The 21806-nt window shown below is 51.5% G+C and overlaps 3 protein-coding genes across 3 annotated transcripts; 2 read left to right on the forward strand and 1 right to left on the reverse strand.

Moving 5' to 3' along the window:
• Positions 1-661: 661 nt before the first annotated feature.
• On the reverse strand, positions 662-9375 carry EMH_0083240 (dynein beta chain, flagellar outer arm, putative; the record flags this gene model as incomplete). The annotated part of the gene is given in 11 exon segments (XM_013494365.1): positions 662-805; positions 967-1734; positions 1838-2059; positions 2278-3438; positions 3631-3897; positions 4140-4837; positions 5158-5203; positions 5305-5808; positions 5998-6135; positions 6283-8936; positions 8940-9375. Coding segments are annotated over 11 exon segments (7038 nt in total).
• A 1186-nt stretch (positions 9376-10561) lies between these two features.
• On the forward strand, positions 10562-13215 carry EMH_0083350 (uncharacterized protein; the record flags this gene model as incomplete). The annotated part of the gene is made up of 8 exons (XM_013494366.1): positions 10562-11023; positions 11252-11437; positions 11540-11760; positions 11888-11987; positions 12188-12289; positions 12503-12563; positions 12823-12934; positions 13125-13215. The coding sequence occupies 8 exons, from the start codon at positions 10562-10564 to the stop codon at positions 13213-13215; spliced, it is 1335 nt and encodes a 444-aa protein (XP_013349820.1).
• Positions 13216-14973: 1758 nt separating this feature from the next.
• Positions 14974-21272, forward strand: EMH_0083460 (uncharacterized protein; the record flags this gene model as incomplete). The annotated part of the gene is made up of 10 exons (XM_013494367.1): positions 14974-15354; positions 15500-15710; positions 15818-16015; positions 16144-16506; positions 16729-17352; positions 17551-18003; positions 18127-19836; positions 19925-20543; positions 20744-20810; positions 20910-21272. The coding sequence occupies 10 exons, from the start codon at positions 14974-14976 to the stop codon at positions 21270-21272; spliced, it is 4989 nt and encodes a 1662-aa protein (XP_013349821.1).
• Positions 21273-21806: the final 534 nt, after the last annotated feature.

Here is a 21806-nt window from a genome sequence, read left to right on the forward strand (position 1 = left end):
CAAGCTCGATTGACTGCCCACCTCACCTGCAAGCTCTTTGTAAGAAGCTCCTCTGACGGTTCAAGTAATAATTGTTCTGCTGCTTCTTTCAAAAACGGTCGTAGAGACTGCTCCGACTCGGCTGCCGCAAGGTCGTCCTCATCAAAAACATCTTTCAATATTTCCTCGAATATTAGCTTGTCTGTGGGGTGAAGTTTTGGAATATTTGTCAGTCGCAAGGCCTTGCAAAGTGTCATTGCCTCAAGCCGAGTTGCAACGTCTTCGCTGTGAAAACTGGTTTTTCTTGCAGGGCTAGGGGCATCCTCTGTCGATGGCTTAAGCTGTTGGAGAAATAGGTGCTTTGCTGTATTCAAGACGGCAACAGCGGCCCGCATGCCAAAGTCATAATGGCCGCGTCGCGCAAGCTGCTCGGATGCTAACTGGAGACAAGTGACCATCTGCACCACGTAGTAATGGACAGAACAGGGCGTTTAAGTTAACAGGCATTCTGTAAGAATTCCAACGCATAAGGCTCTTCGTTGAGTTGAGATGAACTGATAGGCAAAACCNACAGGCATTCTGTAAGAATTCCAACGCATAAGGCTCTTCGTTGAGTTGAGATGAACTGATAGGCAAAACCTCAGGACCTTCTGCAGCGCTTGGTAACAACGAATGGCAGTGCCTAGGGGTGTGCACTACCACGGCTGGAGTACTTGGATACCTTCTTTGAAAGCTTGAAGGCATCCTGAAAGCCGCTACAGTATAACATGACTTCTGCAATCAGTGCAGCATCAGGGACCATCATCGTGCAAGGACGAAACAGGGCCTATAGAGAATAACGTCGTAGAAAGCATATGTCCGACAGGCGTGCTGGTTTAACCGCTTGATATAGCTAGTTGCGCATCATTGAAAACTTCATTGTTCAGAAGCACAGTGGCAAAAATGCAAACGTGGGTAGCTTGAGACAGATTTGCTCCGTTTGCTTACCTTCAGCGTATCTGGCAGGATTGAACGGCCAGCATATCCAGGGTTCATAGTGATATTGATTGCGCAAGTTGGATTAAGCTGAAGATCCGTGTCTTCAAAGACGAACGTTATGGCTTTTCGTCTTATAGCTTGTTGGATAGCTGATATCTGCAGTGCAACTATAGACAAGACGTCCAGCTGAAGCCTATTAAATTCGTCAAAACAACACCAGCCGCCACTTGCTGCAAGGCCCTTAAGCAACGCCGCCATCGCCGCGGCATCTAGACCCTCGCTGCAGTTGAAAACAAGACAGGGCTTTCCTGCAGCCTTTGCAAGGTCCTTAGTTGTCTCCGTCTTCCCCGTTCCAGCCGGACCCTCAGGTGCGCCTCCATACTGGAAGTGCAGTGCCGTCATTAGTGTGCGGTAACAGCGGTCTGTAAGGGGTGTTACCACCAAACGGTCTGGGCTCCGTAGCAATTCGAAGCCATAGCATAGACAACTCTCTACCATAGAAAGCTGCAGGCTACCGAAGTTCCCACGCGCTACGCCTTTATTGGGTCCTCTTCCCCCCACAAGGAATCCTGCAGACCCAGCTCCGCCACCCAACTGGTGTGCAGCAGGAGTCCAGTAGCTGCGGAGGTGAGAGATCCATTCAAACTGCGTTATGTGGGTCGTTTTCGCTTGCACCAACTCCTCCGTCACATCACGACAGTGCACATCTAGTGTTAACAGGGTTGCTAGAGCCGAGCGACTCATGGGGCTTAGTGGCCCTCTGACAGCCTGGACTACCTGCAGGAAGGCGCAGGCAGTCCCAAAAGAGGTAGCTTATCTTTTTGCCTCCAACAGAAACGCTGCTCGTAACAGATATATGATAAGCGCGTAAGGGACACACCTGTTGAAGCTGATGTTGCAGGTCCTTGACCAGATGAGGCAGCTGGTGCTGTAGGATTGCTGTCTCTACTTGGGCAGTCCAGCAGCAGTGCGCTATGGCGAGAGCTGCCTGGGCACATGCACATATTTCCGTTGTCCATACAAGCCGGCTTGGGGCTGAAGGGAACTCTTCCCATGCTTTCTGCATTGCCTGTTGGAGAGCCGCGCACATTTCGCGTTCGATCTGCAGAAACGCAAAAGGAAACGGCATGCACAGTCACCTCACCTAATGATACTTTTCATAGCAGCAAACGGAAACCGCTTGTCTGGTGCGAGAGAAGTTAGACAGCTCTGAAGTAATGCTAGTGTCCACGTTAAGTGATTGCGAAGCAGCTTTCTGCGCTAAGCCCTAAGTAGACAAAGAGTGCGACTCTTAATCGCCTCAGTGCTTATCAAGCTTACGGATAAGAATATGTCTTCGATACTAGCTGACTGTCCGTCCTTTACCAGCCGAACTGATGCCAACAGAGGAAGGGCCTCCTCTCTGTGCGAGAATATAGTGTTCGCTTCCTTGGTGTCCTTATCGAAGTTCAACGAATGAATGCCCTCGAAGCACTTTTGGACGTGGGGCGCAAGCGCTTCGGCATGGCTAGCGCCTGCTAAAAGCTGAACAAGCTCCTCGTTGGATAAAAAGAAAAACCGCGGGAATGCGAGCCGCTTTTTCTCCAAAAAGTCGTTAAGCCCCCTCACTACTAATTGCATGTCACTGCAAGCTGAACGCAACTTTTGAGGTAGTTCTTCAAGCTCAACCAGATCTAGCAAATTCGCATTGTCGTCAAGCCGCCCAATGACTTCCTCCTTCCACAGGATGCCCACAGCGCTGAGCAGTTGGGCTTCCTTAGCAAGCTGCTGCTGCATTTCCGGGTAGTCGAAAATTGGTGTCAAATACACCCACGACACCTGGCAAGCTTCCAAAAGGCTACATAAGGTTTCGAGGTCGCTTAGCTTCCGAAGCCATTCACGTGCCTGCACCTCTACGCCACCAACAAGCTGGGAAGCCTGCAAACTTTGCACGCTGGCTTGGTGCTCTTCTATCAAAGAGTTGACTGCATCAAAGCCTTTGAGCATTTTCCGGCCCAACGCCTCATTACCAAGATTCACTAATTCCATGCGCAGGGCTCGCCATGCTCCCCTCATCTTTTGGAAGCAAGCTTTTGTGCGGAATTCCCGCATTGCAGAAGAACCAATGACTTCAACAGCTTGTGTGGCTTCCGGCAATCCTTTTTGGAGGAGGGTGTTGAGTGATATGGCTTGCTCCTCTCCAGATGCTTCGACGTTCAGTCTCGCAGCGAGTTCCTGCCAATGCTTTGCCTGAAACGATGGGTGCGTCAGCGTTTTCATCAGGGGCAGCATCTTCTGAAAGGAGGCGATAGCTTGAAGGAGTTTGTCGCATGCCTGCAGAGGCTCGACCGATCGGAAAACGCCGGCCACCCTTCGTGTAGATGAGGCCACTTGCCGCCACTGCTGCAGTTTTTCTTCCACTTCGTCACAGTCCAGATGAGATAATGAAGCGGCTTGCCATTCTTCTCGACTCTTTATGAAGTTGCTCGCAGCGGTCCAAAGCTACAAGAAACACATCACATCACATACCAGCGTCGTTCTAACATCTCGAAAAGCCATGAAAAGTGCCGGAGACTAAATTCACTAGGCGGTGGAATGGCGGCAAATCAGACTGGAGACGCTCAGACAATACGACTAGAGCATTTACGATGAGATGCGAATGAGGGACTCGATGCAGCTAACTCTCTAGCGTACATCATTGAGCCGGTCAAAGACGACGCAAACGCCTTCAAGCTCTTCAAACTCCGACGCCTCAAGACCGAAGAGTCCTTCAGCTTTGCGCAAGTTATCGACTTCCAATCGAGCGGCTTGAACTCGCTGGCTCAGTTTCTCCAAAACTGGTAAATATTCGGCGGATTCTTCTACATGCTTGAACATGGTAGCTGCTGTGTCCACTTCAACACGCAATTCCTCAGATTCGAGTTGCAAATGTTGAGCGCTTACTTGCCGCCTCGCTTCGAGCTGCATTCACAGGAGTTTAAGGAAGGAGAAAGAAAGTTTGTCTATCCCCGTTTCGCAGAATCCTTGATTCAACGAGCTCTTTGCAGTTTCCACTGAATATTAAATGCAGTGGGCGAGCACTTCACTAAGTAAATGATGGTTTCTCGTTCCGGCCGCTTTCGGCATTCTGCTGATTGTGGGGTGCAGAGGTCAAATCGCGCTTATCCCCGGGAGTTTTGATAGGCATAATCAATGGGCCTTACTCTTTCTTTTGCTAAATCAAGGATGCCATTTGTCTCACAGAGGGCCATCTTAAGCCTCATTGGGCAACAGTCGAGTTCAAAGGCCTGCTTCTGCACCCTTAAAGAAGCAAAGACAAAATGCTCTTCAAGGAGTGCTATCAGATTAGCGAGACGTTGACCTCTAGTAATCAAAGGGGCTGTATCCTGATGAACAACAGCCAGATACTTCTTCAGTTCAATCAACTCTTGCTCGTTCGTTGGCACCAGTGAGGCCTTCGCTAATGCCTCTGCCCACGCCTCGTGGAGATCGTTAATTTCGCTCTCTGCCCACGCCAAGGCCTTGTTGCATATTTGCTCCTTGAGTCTTTGTGCTTTGGAGCGTAGCATTGCCCTGGCCTTCTCGCCATCCACAAAAAAGATCCTAGCTGCAATCCGAGGAGACAACCTTTGCAGGCGATCTTCAGCATCCTTATATCCCTGAAGGTCGGACTGCAGTTTTTGCAGGTCCACCATTCCATTTACATCAACGGGAAGTTCTACGGCAGCGGATAGAGAAGCAGCCACTTCTGCAAGTTGCTGACGCAGTTCTTCTGCCACTGCAAAAGAAACTTGTACTGCAGAAACCATTGCTCTCTCGGCATCGGCTAGAAACGGGTCCTCTAGGGATAGACGTAGGAGGGGCTCATCTGAAGAGGCCGCGAACGGTACAATGTCTGCGTCTGCGGGACACAGCGTAATCGGGAGCATTGTGGAACGACGCACAATCTGAGTCGATGATGCTTTGGATGCCTATGACTTCCTAGTTCGTTGAAAGAACAGATTGTTACCACTGGTGAAGCAGTAGAGTGCTATCCTGTGAAAGTGTCGTAGATGCTTCAGTCGTCGAATGCAATTCAAACTGGGGCCAACGGTGTCTTTGCTGGCGAATCCAACACTGGCAAAAGCGAAAATGGGACTACGGAATCACTTTCAATGGCTTAGGCGATTGCCTGTTAATTTACTTAATAGGGAACTAACCCAGCTTGTTGATTGTAGAGACCGCATCCACCATTGTCAAGAGCGCTTGACGGAGAATGTCTTCCACCCTGGAACAATCCACAAGTTCGCATTGCAGTCAGCGGCAATATGCTGCAGGATTGAGCAGCCTTAATGAAAATTCCAAAATAGGGATGCCGGATCGGAGGACTTGCTTTTCTGGGCCAGGGTGAAATGTGGGAGAGTCATTAGAGATGATTATGTGCAGCTTCAGGAAGCAGGGAACGTTTCCTTTTAAGGAGAAGCCCGCCGCAACTGCAGCATCAGGCGCTGCCGCTGCTCCTTTTTGCACGTCGGGGTCAAGCCGCTCTTCGACAGCCCGCAGCATGTAATGCTTCCATTCATTTGCGGATTCGATGACAAATGATAATAAGTTGCTCCGCAACATCGCGTTGAACCGAATGAGCTGGCGGCGAAGGAATACATCTGGAAGAGCCGTTGTCATGCTGGTTGAGGTGGGAGAAGAGGCAGTTGCTGAAGCTGCTACCGCTCCCGCGCTAGCTGCTGCATAAGTTGTAGCTGCTGCTGTATGCAAGGGGCCAAATGCGTTGATTAGGGCGTGACATAAAGAGTCCCTTCCAAGCTCGCGAAGGGCATCAGCTACGTCGGAAGACAATGCCTGTTGGTATATAAGGTATTGATCTGGATCCGGGATCTGTTGGTGCAGGCAGCAAATATATGGTTAGCCCTTGCATGTGGGAATCACTCGTCGCTACGTCAAAAGTCAAAACTAACTGCGGCGTAGTAGCAAGGCAGATGAAAGGATAGCTTGTAGGTGCCTAACTCAGTTGCGAGAGTGTGCAGGGCGTTAATGAGATTCGGTGGGGCCTGGAAGCTGGCTTACCGTCCACTCGCCAACCTTCAGAGTTGCAGACTTCTTGAATACCCTTGCAAAGCTGATGCGCTGGAGCTTTCGGCTTGGCAGGTCAAAGAAGCTCAGCCCTCCCAAGTCGCAAAATGTTCCCTCCAAAAGCAAGCTCAGCTGCAGGTATAGTGCGCACAGGCCCTGCCACACCGTTTTTCAGTAAAGGGTGGCAACTTACCAACGGTTTAAGGAGGCAAATTTTTTTAGCACGCAAGTGTAGCCTGGTTCGGAACCAACAGTTTCAGGTAGGCATTAATTTCATACTCTGAAGGTCTTGTTATTAGCAAAGAGGGGCTTTTTCCGAAGCGGCGCCAGTGCAGCTTCAAATGATCCCGTAGCGCCTATGTTCAGCCTACCAAGGGCAGGCGGAGGCGCCGGGAGCATCGGCTGGAGGACCTGCAGTAGTGGTGCTTGCTCCTTACCCTCTTCCCCCTCCTGAGAGTCTTCGTTTACATGCGGCTGCTGTTGCTGTTGTTTCTGCTGAAAAGGGTTATTCAACAGACGCGACTCAAGTTTGCCAGCTACCCTTAGACGTTCCGCACAATACAACACAGCGCTAAGCTTCGATGCTTCAAGGAAGCGACTTTTGAGGTGCTGTACTGCTAAACGGAGAGAATCCAGAAGCACGCTGCGATTCCGTAGCGGGCCAATTCCAGTAGCTGTTTTGATGATGCAATTAATGAAGTTCTGTGGCAGTGGGGAAAAGGCCGAAGATGGTAGGCCATTGACCGAGTTAAGAAAGTGTTGACGAGTCAGCGCTTGCCGCCGTCTGCTTGTGCAAATTTCTATCCGCTGTTGCTGGAGCTGAGGGGGTTCAAAACAGAAGCGAAGCGCCAACCGCCTGACAGTCTTAAGCGTTCCGTCTCGGAGCTGCACCTCAAATCGTTTCTGGTCGCTATCGTAGCGGAGAATGACACAAGGAATGCGCGTCCAGCTGTTACCCACAAAATGCAGTACTTCCGCCTCAGCTTCTCCTTCGATGTTATCTTCAACCAAAGCAGATGCGTTACATTCCGTGTTCTCGTTGGCAGGACTTGCAGCTTTGATTTTGAACTTGTCCGTATGAACCGCTTCCGCCGGCGAAACGGGCTGCTGCTCGGATAATTGTATGTCGTAGGACGCTACACGCTGATTATCAGTGTCTGCCCCTACTGGTTCCCGTTCTTCATGAGTTTTCGGCTTGTGAGAGGCACATTCCATTGCGTCGTGCTCCTGTTGTTGACGGTGCAATTCTACCGCATCTTCACTAGGAGTAGTAGCGGAGGCTTCGGCATTCTCGGGAAGAGTGCACCCATCAGCATTACAGATCTGGTTGACGGCTTCACACTGCGTAGGGTGCACATTAACGGTTTGCGCTGAGGACACTTTGCTGCGGTGCCTCATTTTAAGACGGCGCTGCTGGCATTCAAATCGGCAGCGCTGCAACAAAGCTTCAGGCGATGCTTCGCCATATTCTTCAGGAATGTCAAAAGCCTCCAGTGGAAGGTACTTAAGCCTCGATAACCCATGCTGCGAAGGGTTCCTTTCGTAGTGTTGATGATCGTTTCGTTGCTCGCCTTCAGGCTCGGAAGGTCCTAGATCAGCCAGAATCTTTCCACTGGATTCGGTGGTCTTGGAGTTGCTCCAGACGCTCTCAGCAACTGCTGAGACTACGTGGACAGCCTGCTGCTGGGTTCCGTCATTCCTAGTGCCCTTGTGCACACTTCGCTTGTAACGCGGTATACTGAATGAATAACTTTCAGCTCTTTTGATCTTTCGCAACAGCACCAACACCTCGTCTAGGGGGTTGAAGGGCTGAGCATCCTCCTCGTCACCGGAGGCCTGTGAAGCCCCGTCCAGACAGTCGATATTATTGTTTGTGTCCGCATTTTTCCTCGTTGGGCTTCGTTGTAACCGTTCCTGAGCAGATAGTTGTTTGAGCCTCTTCCTTGAAGAATTTCCAGGTGGTCGAGGTTTAGTCGGCCACGGGCACTGAGGTGGCAGCGTTAGGGGCTTTCCTGTAGCATATTTAGTTTTTGCTGCTGCCGTTACGGGTGTTATTTCAGGCTTACGCGGAGCAGATGGACCCTGACGTCCTTCAGGGATCTGCTCGGACTTTTGCTTCCGTGCCTCCTGAGCTGGGGTATCGTTACTTCTCGGTCGTGATGGGCTGCGGTCCCCTGCTGCTGGCTGCTGTCTATCGCTCACTGAGTCCGAAGCTGAGCCTCGTTTTACTTTTGCCTCTTGGCGGTGCATTTGCTCCAGTTCCTGCTGCCTGAGCTTATGGCGCGAAGGCCACTGCGCTTGGGCTATCGCAGCAGAGGCAGCTGCGGCAGCAGCAGCAGCAGCCGCAGCTCGTGCTTCCTCTCTCGCTACCGCCTCGTCGACAGTTGGCTGCTGCTGCCGCTGGAGTGCTAGTGCCTTTTGCTGGGCTTTCACGTATGCTTCCTGTTGCTGCTGTGGAGTTTGATTTGTGCTGAGTTCCCTCACTTCAGCCTCAACAGCATGGCGTGCTCTGCTTTCCGCAGCACTCCTCTTCATAGCTGCTGCAGACAGCAGGATGCGAGAGCGCTCCGTTGTGGCGCTGTGGCTCAGGCCCCTGCGAGCAGGAAACTGCCCATTCGGTCCCCACGCCTTTCGGGAATGGCGGTGATCTTGGGCCAGCCATTCGCGAAATGTTGTGAAGGTTCGCCTGCGAGGTACAACTGAAGCGCGTGAGGCTAACGATGAGCTTCGGTGTTCCGATCGCTGTGTTGTTCCCATAAACGAGGCGGCTGCAGCTTGTGCAGCAGAAATTATCCTCCTGGGTTGGGGTGGGCACAACGACAGGTCATGGGAGCCAATATGGACGGAAGCCCAAGGCGGCCTCAGGACAAAATCCGTGTTAACGGCCACTGTTGCAACGGCTTCATCGCTTTGCATAGACCCCGCATGTTCCTGGNTTCCGGTCGCGACGAATCCCAGCTTTACAGGCCCCTTCTCGGGTGATTCGACCCCCACAGATCTAAGATCTGTTTCAGGCAAACAAAATCCTTGCTTTTTGTCCTCTAAGTCAGGGATAGTCGCTCTGGATTTAGTACCCTGCAATCCAAAGTGTTGCGAGCAACTCGACGGCTTTAGCATTTCAGTACTAGGCGAGCTGCGATGCAAACCTGGAAGAGACATAGGGCCACCGGGTCGATCGTGCCACTGGGAATGACCAGTCTGCTTCTGCCCTGGATCTGTTGACGGCAAGGGAGTACTAGGGCGCCCGCTTCTTCCGCCATGTATTTTTCCATGGCTAAGTCTGTCCCCCGTAAGGCTCAGCTTCACACCCTCGCGGTCCATAGTAGGAGATGCCAGTCGAACGGCAGGAGATTGCTTCCAAGGGCACTTCATTTTGGTACTGCATCGAACAAGGCTTTTCTGCTGTTTGCGCTCAATAGGCAGCCCTAGTGACCACTGCGCAAGTCGTGTTCCTGCCTGCTTGCCGTACGCCTACGTCGATGTTTTACCAAGGCCGCATAAAATCGAGACAAAATTCCCTTGAAACATGGCAGTGGCACTCAGTTCCGCCCTTGACATGCTCCGTACTTCGTGACTAACCCCTCCTGTTCTAGAGGAGGAGGCGGACGGACCAGGGAACGTCCGGAATCCGGCTACATATCAACTTCGACACCGTTGAATAGTGCGGGATCTAAACGCTACAGACAGTGCAGAGCATGGAGCATGTTGAGTTACTCTTTAGTTCTCTTGGCGGCCCTTCCACATCGATGTGCGAAAGCCCGTCCTGCGGTACATCCTGCGGTTTTTACTGCCCCCTTCACGAGGACAGGTATGGCGACAGCTAGCAGGTCATTCAAAACTCATTAATAATGGAAAATTGCCCCTTTAGAGCAATGTTGTTATTGCAGATGGAGGATTTCATCCGAGTGACCCTGCACCTTAGCAAGGCGCCTGCATTCGCGCGTTTTTGACCAGCGTGCGCATACGACAGCGGCGATGGCAGTATCAATCAAGCTTATTCTGTATGAAACCCACAAAAGGTGAAACTCAGATGGAATTCCCTTCCATTTATTGAAAGTAGGGCCACAAATTTCAAGACAACGCAGCGGTCGGCCTCAGCCAGAGCGGCGGTCCCCCGGAAGCCTACTTCTAGAGCATCTGCTCCTTTGCCGGCAGAATGAGGCTGTTTTATAGCTCCAACTCTCTTCGTGATTACTTAGTTTTTAAGGAAATACTGTAGGCTTTCACGCCAATCCTCCGTACTGGAACGATCCCGTCCGCGCCGCGTAGGCCCTTTCCCGCTGTGCTACGGGACCGACGAGCTTGTGTCTTGTTACGCCATCACCCCTTCCGGAGTAACTAAGCTCTCTTTTCTAGAGCATTCCCGATGACCCCATTCAGGCCTGTCCTTCAGCTCAGCAACATAACAAAAACCCGGCTCACATAGGCCGTTCGTTGTGGTTATGAACAAGTTAAGCAATTTTGAGGGGATTTTCCCTGCACATCCCGTCAGGCAAAGATCAGTGCACCTGCCAAACACTACCTGTGAGGGGTAGGGGGACATTTAGGTGGTGGGACCATGGGGCTGTCTCGCCAAGCCGCTGTGGCGGGAGCTATTCGTGAGCAAAAGCTGCTGCGACAGCGCGAAGCCTACTTGGCTGCAGCTAAAGATGTATTAGCCGAGCGTCGACAGCTTCAGCACAATGCACAGGTTTCCAGGAGAAGAGAAGCTGCAGCAGAGGAGGCCACATTACGTAGGAGGGTTCTTGAGCTCCGACGGCAACTGGCTCCACGATTGGAAGAACGACGACGCAAGCTGAAAGCATTGCTCGACAGCGAGCACGCCCAAGCTGAAGCTGCTCTGCGGCAGCTCCAGGATAGTGCAGCAACGAGGGAGAAGGCCATCATGCAGCGTGCTACAGCCCTAAAACAGAAACACGATCAGGAGCGGGACAGAGAGGACGAGCGCTTGCTTGCCCTCAGAATGAAGCAAGAACAAGGGGAGCTGCGCTCGCAAGAATATAAGCAGCTTGTACAGGAGGTAACCTGCCAGTCTTTGCTCCTTTTTATTCTGGTTGGAAGCTCCACAAATGCCACGAATGAGTGACATCGTTTCCACCATACAGTTGCCGACTCTTTGAAAGCACTCATCATTGGTATACGCGTAGTTCCTGAAAAGCTCATCCTGCGGCTTCAGCGCCCTCTACTTTTCTAGCTGAAGTGTCCGGTCCGCCTGAACTATGCAGGGTTCAGTGCGCTTGTCTTTCAGATGCTGGCTGCAAACGCACTGCAAATAGCGTCCAAACAGAGGCAACAGCAGGAGAAGGCCGAGGAAGAAAATGTGTTCCATGCTCTTTGGACAGAAGGACTCAATGAAAAGAGGTTACGTGACAGAAGAGCCATCATCGCGAATATGAAGAAGGCTGAGGAAACGAAAGCCGCTCTGCTCGAGCAGGTATTAACACGCAGCAAGCCAACCAGCTGCTCATACACACCGCTTCGACTACGACGAATACAGAGGACGTTACTTTTTTGCGCTCAATGTGCTTTCTTTCAGATTGCCAAAAGAGAGGAGAAACGAAAGGAGGAGCTCGAAAGGATCCGAATCGAAAACGAAGCAGAAATCTCTCGTCTTCAAGAAGAGGCCGAGGCAGCGACAGAGCAGCGCCGGCAGCAACAAGCAGCTGCCATACAACGAAGAAAAGAGATGGATCTGTTCCTTGCAGAACAACTGAAAGAAAGAAATAGACAGCGGTTGGAAGATGCAGAACTCGAGAGGTCGGACAATACCTGGGATCCGCGCCAGCCCAGTTCTTTGTTACTGTTTTGTTGTGGCTTTGTAATCGCTCCGTGCGTTGTATATGCCCCGCCTGAGGGTGACGCTCAGCACTGTCATTACGCGTAGGCGCCAACTAGACACACAAGCTAAAATGGGGCTGCAAGCGGAGGATCGTGCAAGGTTTATTAAGGAAATAGAAGTTAACAATGCGCATCATGTTCGGATCGTAAGCTTTTAGGGGCCTTTAACGATGTGTACGCCAGCGAACAGAACTAAAACTGCGCTTTAGCTGTGGATTACATTGCATGTGGGGTGGCCTTTCGTCTGGTGACATGACCATCGAAGGGTCTCACAGTTGGCCCTATTTCCTTCAACTGGCTCAGTCTATATCTCTGTGGCGTTGTGTCCATGATATTGTGCCTGCAGCTCATGCAACAAGAAAAACAGCGACAACTGCAGGAACTCCGCGAATTCGACTCCTTTTGTGTTAGAGAACAGCTTGCAGAGGAGGAACGAAAGGAGCTTGAGGTTCTGCGCCCAATACGTTCTTCTCAGCACATCTATGCATTCAATTCTTGTTATAGGAGAGCGCGAGCGCTCGTGGCTAACCATAATCGCCATTCCTGCACCACACAGACTGCAGAGATGCCTTGTCCGCAATCTTTGTTTTGCTTGTTTAGCGTCTGTTGGCTATTAATGCTCAGATGCAGCCACTGCCATCCCCATGTTGTATGTCTACAGCGCGCCGAGGCAGATGCTGCACGACGGCAGAGAGCGCGTGCAGTAGCCGACGAATGCAGAGGTACGATGCTAATCGCAGACCAAATGGCACCGCCTGCATCACGAATGCAGCTGCGTACACGGTGTCTCCGTGATGAGCAAGGTCATTTGGTAAACGTGTCGGGGGCAACGGTGGCTAGCAGTAGACAGTCTTGCTAAGATATGCGAGAGTAGAGCCTACTGGCAGCATACTTTACCAGCGTTTCTTCCTTTTGAGACCCCTGTTAAAAAGGTACTGACAACTAGCTGTCGGATGAGATGCTCCTTTTATATTGCCTCAGAACAAGTAAAGAAACGAGAAGCTATTAAGGCGGCACTCGAGCGTGAGAAGGAAGTCGAAAGGGCTCAAGTTACAGCAGCTCTAGAGCAGTACAAAGCTTCGCTTCGACAGGAGTGAGGCGCATAACGTACTTACAGGATGACCGAGCAACTGCGGGGCATATTGATGGGAGATGATATTCGTTGCAACGCAGAAGTCAAAACTCACCGACCACTGCGCTTCCTTTCCATGCGTTGCACGATTATAGCCTCAATGTTTGGTTTAGCTGCACTGATGCTATACAGTTTGTGGGTTCTATTTCAGACGGTTATCGCGTCTTGAAGCCATGCAAACCTATCGCGACGCTCTGGATAGTCAAATAGCACAGCGAAAGCTACTGAAGAACACGTCATAGGAATTAGGTTTTGAGGAACGACGCAGTAATGAAGACGGACAATGGGCCTACAAGAGTATCAACGATATTCCTTGACTCGGAAATGCCTGTTACAACCTCAGGAGGAGTGAGATAGACTTATTTTGTGCAGGGCGCACACCCAACGGCCCTCCGCAACAAGCTTGAGTGAGCTCCCGCTGCTGGTGTTGGATGCTCCTGCTCAAGAGAAGTGTTGTGAGGAAGAAATGCCAAGGCCTTGCGTTTCCCTGACTTAAAATGGGTTCCATATCACATTGTCAGCTTCATGCTGCATAATGGATAGTCTTGTACTTTATTGAGCTGTATTAGGGGTTACCCCTCGCGCTAGAGCGCCTAGGTTGTAACAACCGTTACTCACACCACCAATTTTGGAACGCACCAAATTTACTAACCTGCGAGCACAGGTTAGGGAAACGCTTCCAGCAATCGTCTCTATTGTAGCAACCGTGTCAAAGACCACGCGAAGCACCAGTTCACTGCGCATATCAGCTTCCTAGATTTTCCTTTGCACTCGTCCTAGAGTACTATAGAAGTGAGGGGCGCTGGAGCCACTGCAACGGCTTCACTTTCCTGTGTCGTACAAGATAAACATACCTTGTCAGTTTCCCCCAAATACCGCTAGTTGCATCACGATGCCACCTGCAGGTTTGATCACCCTGATGATTCTACAGGGAGCAAGCGATGCGGTCAGGGAGAACCTAGGCAGTAGTTTTTTTAAGCTTTAAGAACAGTACATCGAAGTACCTTGGATGTTATCTAGTCATAAGAGCAATCTGTTAGTTCTGCTACACTTTAAGGACAGACTGGCCAATGGTTATCCCCTTTAAACCGTGAAAGTCGACATTCTGCAGCTGCTATTATTAGTTGAAGAATCGCTGGACATATCGGTTGGCTCATTGCAGTGCGCATTAAAGTAAAGCTGCATGAGGAGTATTAATTGCAACAGGTAATCACCTGATGCACAATATCGTCAACTCCCACTGCAGCGGAACATTCACTGCATAAGATTTCTCTGTGGGGAAATGAATACGGCATCTAAAACGGATACCTGTATCATTTGCAATAGTTGGTCTCTGAAGCTGCATCAGGTTTTTTTCCGCGGTTCCACTACTTGAAGGCAATGCAATCTGAGACAACCCGTTGGAGATTCCGTAGAAGTATTTTAGCCCTTAAGTGCTTACTGCTTATTTTACAAGTTCCTCTGAAGTGGTAAGCATACGTTTCACATTGTGGGTCCTCTGGTTCCCTGGGCCCCCGCGGTTCCTGTAGCGGCAACATTGACACGATCACACAACTTCAGCTTCCCAAATAACTCATTAAAAGCACATGTTAGTGTACTGTTGACAGCAGATCCATTATTTCGGTGTAGGAGTGACAACGGGACCCCACAGAGCCGCGTGAGCGGTCACCAACGGGGCGGGCTCGGCAGGTCACTCGCGGTGCTCCCTCTTATGCAGCTGCTACTGTTAAGAACGGGACTTTGCCTTACCTCGAAATCCCATTCCAAAGGAGTTAATCACTGAAAGCGGCAGTCTATAGGCGTCCGAAATGGTAGCAGAAGCATTGAGAGCCGCAGCTGGAGTTCGACGCGGCGCGACTCCAGGCCATGCGTGTCCTGCTTTGTTTCCTGAGTGAGAGAAGCATTTAATCGCAGCAGTGTTCTGTACCGCAGCGCCAGTATAATATTTCCGCGTACCTAAGCAGTTGTGAAGGGGGATCGACCTTTAGCAGATCTCTAAGATGCCGCCAGAGTGTCAGCAACCCAAACTTTATCGGGTGTGGCACCGCCCGCACGGCAGTTCTCATGAAAAGCCTCCGAATGCAAGAGAGTCTCAGGACCAGCAGGGACAAACCCAACAGCCGGGGGCGGAAACCGAGCCCTTCTGCCCAGCTGATCCTGGCAAAACGGGGACCCTTGCTAAGTGGCAAGCCGCCAATGTGGCCGACCAAGAGACGAAAAACGAACTTCAGAAGCCTCGAGAGAGCAGCCAACGCAGCAGCGTATTGAGAGAAAGCCACAGGCTGAGCGTTCGATTCTCGCCGACCGTCTGTCTAGCGTCTGCGACGTCGGCAGCTCGAACGTCCGATGTACCTGGAGGCAATCTTAGTCACAGCCAGAAGGTAAGGTACCGTATTTAGGGAGCAAACTAGTGTATCCTTCCTTTTTATCCACAGCAAAGGTTTGCGAGCGTCTGCAGAAGCACTTCGCGGCCCGTGGGTTGGCCGGCTGCCACGGCTTTTGCTTGGGTTGTTCATGCGCCCACAGCTGCATTGCAATGAAGGTATTTCAAATCGGAATTCCAAGGAGGAAAGGTGCCGTCTCGCTAAGACCAAGTGGAGCCCTTGGAGAGACACAAGCAGTCTTGCAGACGCCCAGCATGACCCCTTGCTGGAAATGAACAGCCCAAGCAGAAGCCCCGGATGCCCAGAAGGCAACAACATGAGCGACACACTAGAGCTTGCAACTAGCCAGAAAGGTGCGTCATCAGGCGCAGTCTGACCGCTACGCCTTGGCGCGACCCACGCACTTGCATTCTTCGAATCTCTCTGATGCGCATTGCAACTGTAAGCGCTCTCGTCTCAGGCATTAAGTTTTCTGTATCCGAGACAGAAGTCGTCATAGAAGTGCCTTGGTCAGGGGTGGCCTGGGGGGAAGCAAGTCTAAAAAACGAGGGCAATGCTGCTTTCTTCTTCTCACTGCGACGTCAGAAGCACGAGCAGGGGTATCAACAAATCCAAGGCTTACCGGGCTTCAACATGAGCGGGAACGACGCAGATACGGGTACAACGACAGGCCCATTTGCCGCCCATTAGCAAAAAGAGAGCTACAGAAAATCCTGCATCCTACACATATTTATGAGGCTACTCAGGTGGGATTATAGATGGCCTGCGACTGACGAGTTTCCTCAGGTTTCTGTGCATGGCCTCTTCACGGCGTTGTTCTACCCGGGGAGGCAGAGACTTTACACTTTGGCTACCACTTTAATAGACGCAGTGGACTGCAGTACTGTGACTGGGAGCTGTACGTGACATTGAGTAATGGAGCTGCGAAGTCGGCTAGAGTCTCACCACCACAGGCGTCAGAAGCGGCATATACAACCAGGATTTCCATCATCGCCCTCGTTTCTGCTTCCCCCATCCCTCTAGAAGGACTATGGCACCAATGCAGCAGGGCCAGCAGGTGGCAAGCACTTGCTGCAGCAGAAGATGTTGTGCAGCTGCTGTTGGAGGAAACACACCTCTACACAACAAAACCGAAAGAAGTTCCTTCCTGTGGGTCCACGTCGAGCTCAGCCCACTGACGGGGTGTTAGTAGCGAGTAGCTCTTTGTAGTAGCATAAATCCCGGTTTCACTGTTCTACGCCTTAAGAAGATACTGTAGATCGAGTTGCACTGCAGCTGCCAGTATTCACTTGCGGCGGAGGCTCTGTTCAAGTTGCCAAATAGCGATGTAGCTCTCCTTTACCTACTGCGGAACTCCTCGATTTCCTGCAGGTATGGATGACCCGCTGGCAAGAGCCACTTTATTCGGTATCGCGAACGCGCCTCTAGGCATTACAGCACCGCCAGACGTAGTAGATGCCTTCTTGCTGCTGCAACACCAAATAAGCGGCCTACTAGATTGCGAAGGGCAACAACTAGAACTTCTCCAGAGAAGCTTTAGCGCTCGTCATGATGAAAAGAAAAGTACAGGATCGAAGGACACAGACGAGCAGGCTACTGGGGAAGCAGAATCACAGGAGGAAGAAACATTAACCGAAGTTCCTACAGCTGGCTCGCTTTCAGATGCTCTGGCAGCGGCCAAAGCGGATATGAGAGCATTTAGCGTGGATTTGCTGCAGAAACAAATACTGCAACTGTCCCCCGAGGAGCAGGAGAAAAGCCAGGATTGCTTTTGGGCCCTCCGGAAGCTTCTTATGGAGTGCGACGACTCCCAGCCCGCGCCTCAAGACCCAGTAGAATGGCTTGACCGTTCCCCCTTCCAACTGTTGCAGGAAGGGCAAGAAGTTGTCAATGCGGCAGAAGAGGCCCTCTGTGCCTCACTGAGTCACGCGTTGGAAATGTTCCCTTCAGTGTTTTCTGAGGCCCTGGAGATGACTGGACTTACTGGCGTAGAATGTGAGTTTGTCCGCCTCCACTTGAGCATAGTTTCGCTTTTCCGTTCGAGTGAAAGAGCTTCTATTTAAGACTTTACATAAACTTCCCGGTTGCAGAGAAGGAACAGCTAATGCAGACCTTCTGCCGGTTTTAGGGCGAATCTGCAGGCGTTTTGCGCCAGTTGCAGCACTCTTGTAGGAGCTATTGCGGCTGCTGCAGCCGAAGAAAAGGGACGTCAGGGACAGCGAAGCTCCAGACGACAGGTGAACAAGGGCCGACACGACAGTAAAGTGTCCGAAGATCCTAGCGGAAGCTCGACGGCAGCTGCAGCAGCTGTAGCTGCAGCAGCAGCAGCTATTTCTGCAAATGGTATCGTACCCGAAGAAGAAGGTCCGCGAACGCGGCAGCACGTTGCGGAGCAACTACTGCAGTGGCTGCTAAGCGAGGCAGTCGCAGCAGCAGAGCCACAGTTGATGCTGCAAGCGGCAGAGAAAACAGCAGCGTGGGGAGGGGCAAATGCTGAAGCAGCCCGGCTGCGATTGCAGAAGCAGCCGGCATGTGAAAGCCTCGAGTTGCAGCTCCAACGAACACCGCTACCGTCATGTTTAGACCGTCGCGTACTTCGCATGGCCGAGTACCTTTCTAGAAAACAAGCACCAACTGTCAAAGAATGTAAATCCCCCAAAGCCGAGAGGACTGTACGCTGTTCTTTTCCTGGTTGCACTAACAAGCAGTTCGACTAGGAAACACTGACAAGCGGTGCCGTGTAGAGTGACGTTGATGCTTGTTCTGAAGGTACGCGGGCAGTTGTGCTCTTCGATGGGAAGACTACAGAGGATTTGCTATCTTTGCTGCAGCAGCAGCCGGATGCTGAAAAACAAATCTGGATGCAGCAGCTGCTGCAGGACCGCCTAGGGTACCTTGGGGATCTGTTGCCGCAGGCAGGTGAAGGCGTATTGTTGTGCCTCGAGATATCTCCGCAACAGCAGCAGAAGCTGCAGTTGCAACACCCGCTACTTTTGCAGCAGCTGATGCAGGAATTAGTGGAAGAATCGCTGCTTCCAGCGGTGCTTGGAGATGATCCGCAGCAGTACCAAGTGCCTGTCGCCTGCCTCGATACTGCGGAAGAGATTGCGTCTTTTGTGGAATCAGCAGCAGCAAAAAAGGGAATAGGCGTAGCTGATGACAGCCTAGGGTCTGGTGAAGGAATTGGGCAAGACGACGATAACGAAGACTTTGAAGACGCTCCTTCTCTTCTAGTTGTCCCGTCTTGGCAGCAGTTCTTCTCTGCCGCCACCAAAAAGCTTGAGGACCTCCAGCGTGAGGCGGTGTTGGGGGCCTCGGAGATAGCCTTAGCAGGCGCCCAAAAGGAAGACAGTGAAGACGCAGCTGCGCCAACCGAAGCTGGAAGGAGTAACTATCTATCGGCGCAACGGCAGCTCTCCAAGCTCTCGGAATTGTTAGATATTGACTTCGTTGCTCTCGACTCCCCGTGTTATGTCTATAGAACAGCAGAAGAATCAACACAAGAGGCGGGGGAAGTTGCTTTAAAAGACCCACAAATAGTTGCTGCAGCCGCGGCTGCAGAGACAGCGAGCAGCCCCTGGTTGCTGCAGGGCCCAACAATCAGGGCCCTGGGACCCTATGTGGTGGCGTACTTACGAGCAGCCTGTTTGCTGCTAGGGATTGATCCTGCTGCACTGCAGCAGCGCGCAGCAGAAGCTGTTGTAGATTGGCGGGAAGAACGACATAGGAGACAATCGTTAGATGCTGCAGCGGCTTCAGCGAAGAGGCAAATGCAGCGGCATTTGGAGTGTTTATGCACGGATAATAGGAGTTGCTGCTGCTCCAACAGAACTGCTGCACTGAGAGAGGCGACTGAAAACAGCAGTTGCACATTGACGCCAGAGAGTATGAATGATGCAGAACCGCCTGTTGCTCCTGTCATCGGTGCAGGAGAACAACAAGCCAAGCACACTGCCACCGCTGTGCTTTGCGCGTACTGGGACAGAATCGTGCCCAGCGGGCCAGGAACTACTGCACTTGAAGAGGCTGTTGCCGAGGAGCCGTTGTTCAAGTGGGCCTCTCTTCAGCTACAGAAGTTGAGAATGCTTGTGTCCGGAACAATCGTATCCAATATACTCCTGGCAGGAGATCTGATAAGCCTCATTTGCGGTTTAGCCCTAAACGGTGATGTGGTACTGGAAGTGAACGCCCAGGAAACTCCAGGACAAGAGGAAGTCGTGCTGAGTCCACAGCAAGAAGCAGATGCAGCAGCAGCTGCTGCTGCTGCCACAGCAGCGGCAGGAGCGGGAGGCGCCCCTACCGCTGAAACAGGCTTACCAAGGGGTTGGCTAAGGCTTTGCAGGGCAGCAGCTGAAGAAAGCCCTAAACCTAACACCAGTGGCGTGACACAGAGAAGCTGCAGCATTCATCCGCGGGTCTATAACCTGCGGCAGGTTCGCAATTTTGTGCAGACGCAGCTTCGGACCATCTTGGAAATAGGTAGGTTTTTGGGCGCAAAATGGCTTGGTTATCACGTTCAGATGCAACTTGCTCATTTTAGAAACCGTGCCTTGTGCGCCTGCTGCAGCGAAGGAGCGAGAAGTGGCTATCCAACTCCCTACTGAGGTGCTCCTCCAAGTAGACCCGCAACCCGCTGCTCTGGCTACAGCAGCACCAGCTGCTACTGCTGAGGCTGCCCCACGTGGGCGTAGAACAAGCGACGGCGCTGGGGGGAACCAGCGGAACAACACTAAGAAGCCGCGGAGCGCTGCTAAGGTAGAATCTCTCGAGGGGCATGCAGAGGATGCAGGAGCAGGAGACGCGGCGGGAGCGCCGCCAGCTGAAGAGGAAAAGCAACAGCCCGTGCTGGCGGTTTGCCATTTACCCCCAGCAGACCTTCTGTGGAAGGTCGTCCTCGCGGAAGGCAACGATCCACGTGCATCCCCTGACGAGGAGACGAACAACAACACAGCAACAAGGCGGCGCTCGGAAGAGGGGATGGAACCTTCAAAGGCTTGTGGGACATACGCCGCTCTGACCCAACAGGCTGTTGAGAACGCCGTTGCTTGCTTTGGAGGCCCTTCGCATGTTTTATGGCTGGGGGACAAACTAAACAGGGAAACGGAGGGCACGCAGAACCTACTAGACGCAGCTGGACTCCCGGATGCAACAGTGATAATGGTAGAAAGTCTTATGAAGGCCAAAAAGTACAGTCACCTACACTCCATGATGCATGCACCAGCGCAGACGGAGTTGATATATACATTACCAGCAATAAAAAGACAATGGACCCACAGCACTTACAACACGGCCTCACCAATGAGTCAGTTTGCATGCCTAGGCATAAACGAATATAACGTGTACCGCTTAAAGTACATGTTTGTGTGTCGGTGCGTTTCGCGTGCAGCTTGCTGGAGAATAGCTTTTCGAGCCCAGATGATGACTTTGGGTATCGGGCGCCAAGCGCAGATTCCGTACGACAAGGCACACTTGTTTTTGAAGTCGGCCTAAAGTCGGTTCACTGTGTGCTAATTCTACCTTTGGGGAGCTTTCCCATGCGTTTCTGTGCTCAGGTGCTTCTTGAGTCTTCTTCGTCCTTCGATGCATCATCGAGCCAAATTAGCATGATGAGTGACAGCGATGCTAGGAGGATAAGCATGAGCAATGCTCAAGAAAAATTAGGGACAGAGCATCTTCTACTTTTCGGCTCCATTGCGCGGAACAGTTGGGCCTTTACCGATAAAGGCACTGCGAAGGTTGAAGCTTTTCTGGATGAGGAGCCTCTGCTCCAAATGCTTCAAGGAAGAAGAGTCAAGGATATACTCTTAGCGGATAACATGTTCATGGGGCAAGGAAATGAAGAGAATTGCACGGGAGCGCGAACAAAGGTGCAGACCGTTTATAACTTCCAGTTGAAGCGGCAAGACTCATCCTGATATTTGCTTTGCTGGTAATTTCTTGTACCGCCCGCACATTGGGCAGCGAGCGAGTCCCTCTTTCTGCATTTCTTAGCGCAAACGCAATTCATGGAAATTGCGTAGGGCAATTCCAGCTGAGAATTAAACAAGATCGCAATTGGAAGATATACGTGTGCACAAATTCAACAGCCGGAACTCTAGAGATTAAAGCTTAGCCCGCACCATAAGGTAAAGAAGGAAGGCATAGCTGTGTCATATGAGCTGCAAACATCGCCCCTTTAATGCCGTACCAAAACCAGCACGCTTACTTTGGACCTCCAGACTCCCGTTAGATACTACTGTTAACACAGCAGGGATAACCGCTATCCAGCCGTGTTCACTTCAATAATTCGAACATCTTTTTTGGCACGTGAAGGTGTATGCGTCTTTCAAATATGGAAGCGAATCCTTTGAATGGCCGTCACTTCGTAATACCTTGGGCTAGCATGCAGCTAGCTGCACGCCAACGATAATATATAATATTGAGGTGAATCATTTAAATGGCCTCCACTT

The sequence above is a fragment of the Eimeria mitis genome, genomic scaffold (assembly GCF_000499745.2).
Source record: "Eimeria mitis Houghton genomic scaffold, Emh_scaff112, whole genome shotgun sequence".
NCBI lineage: Eukaryota > Apicomplexa > Conoidasida > Eucoccidiorida > Eimeriidae > Eimeria > Eimeria mitis.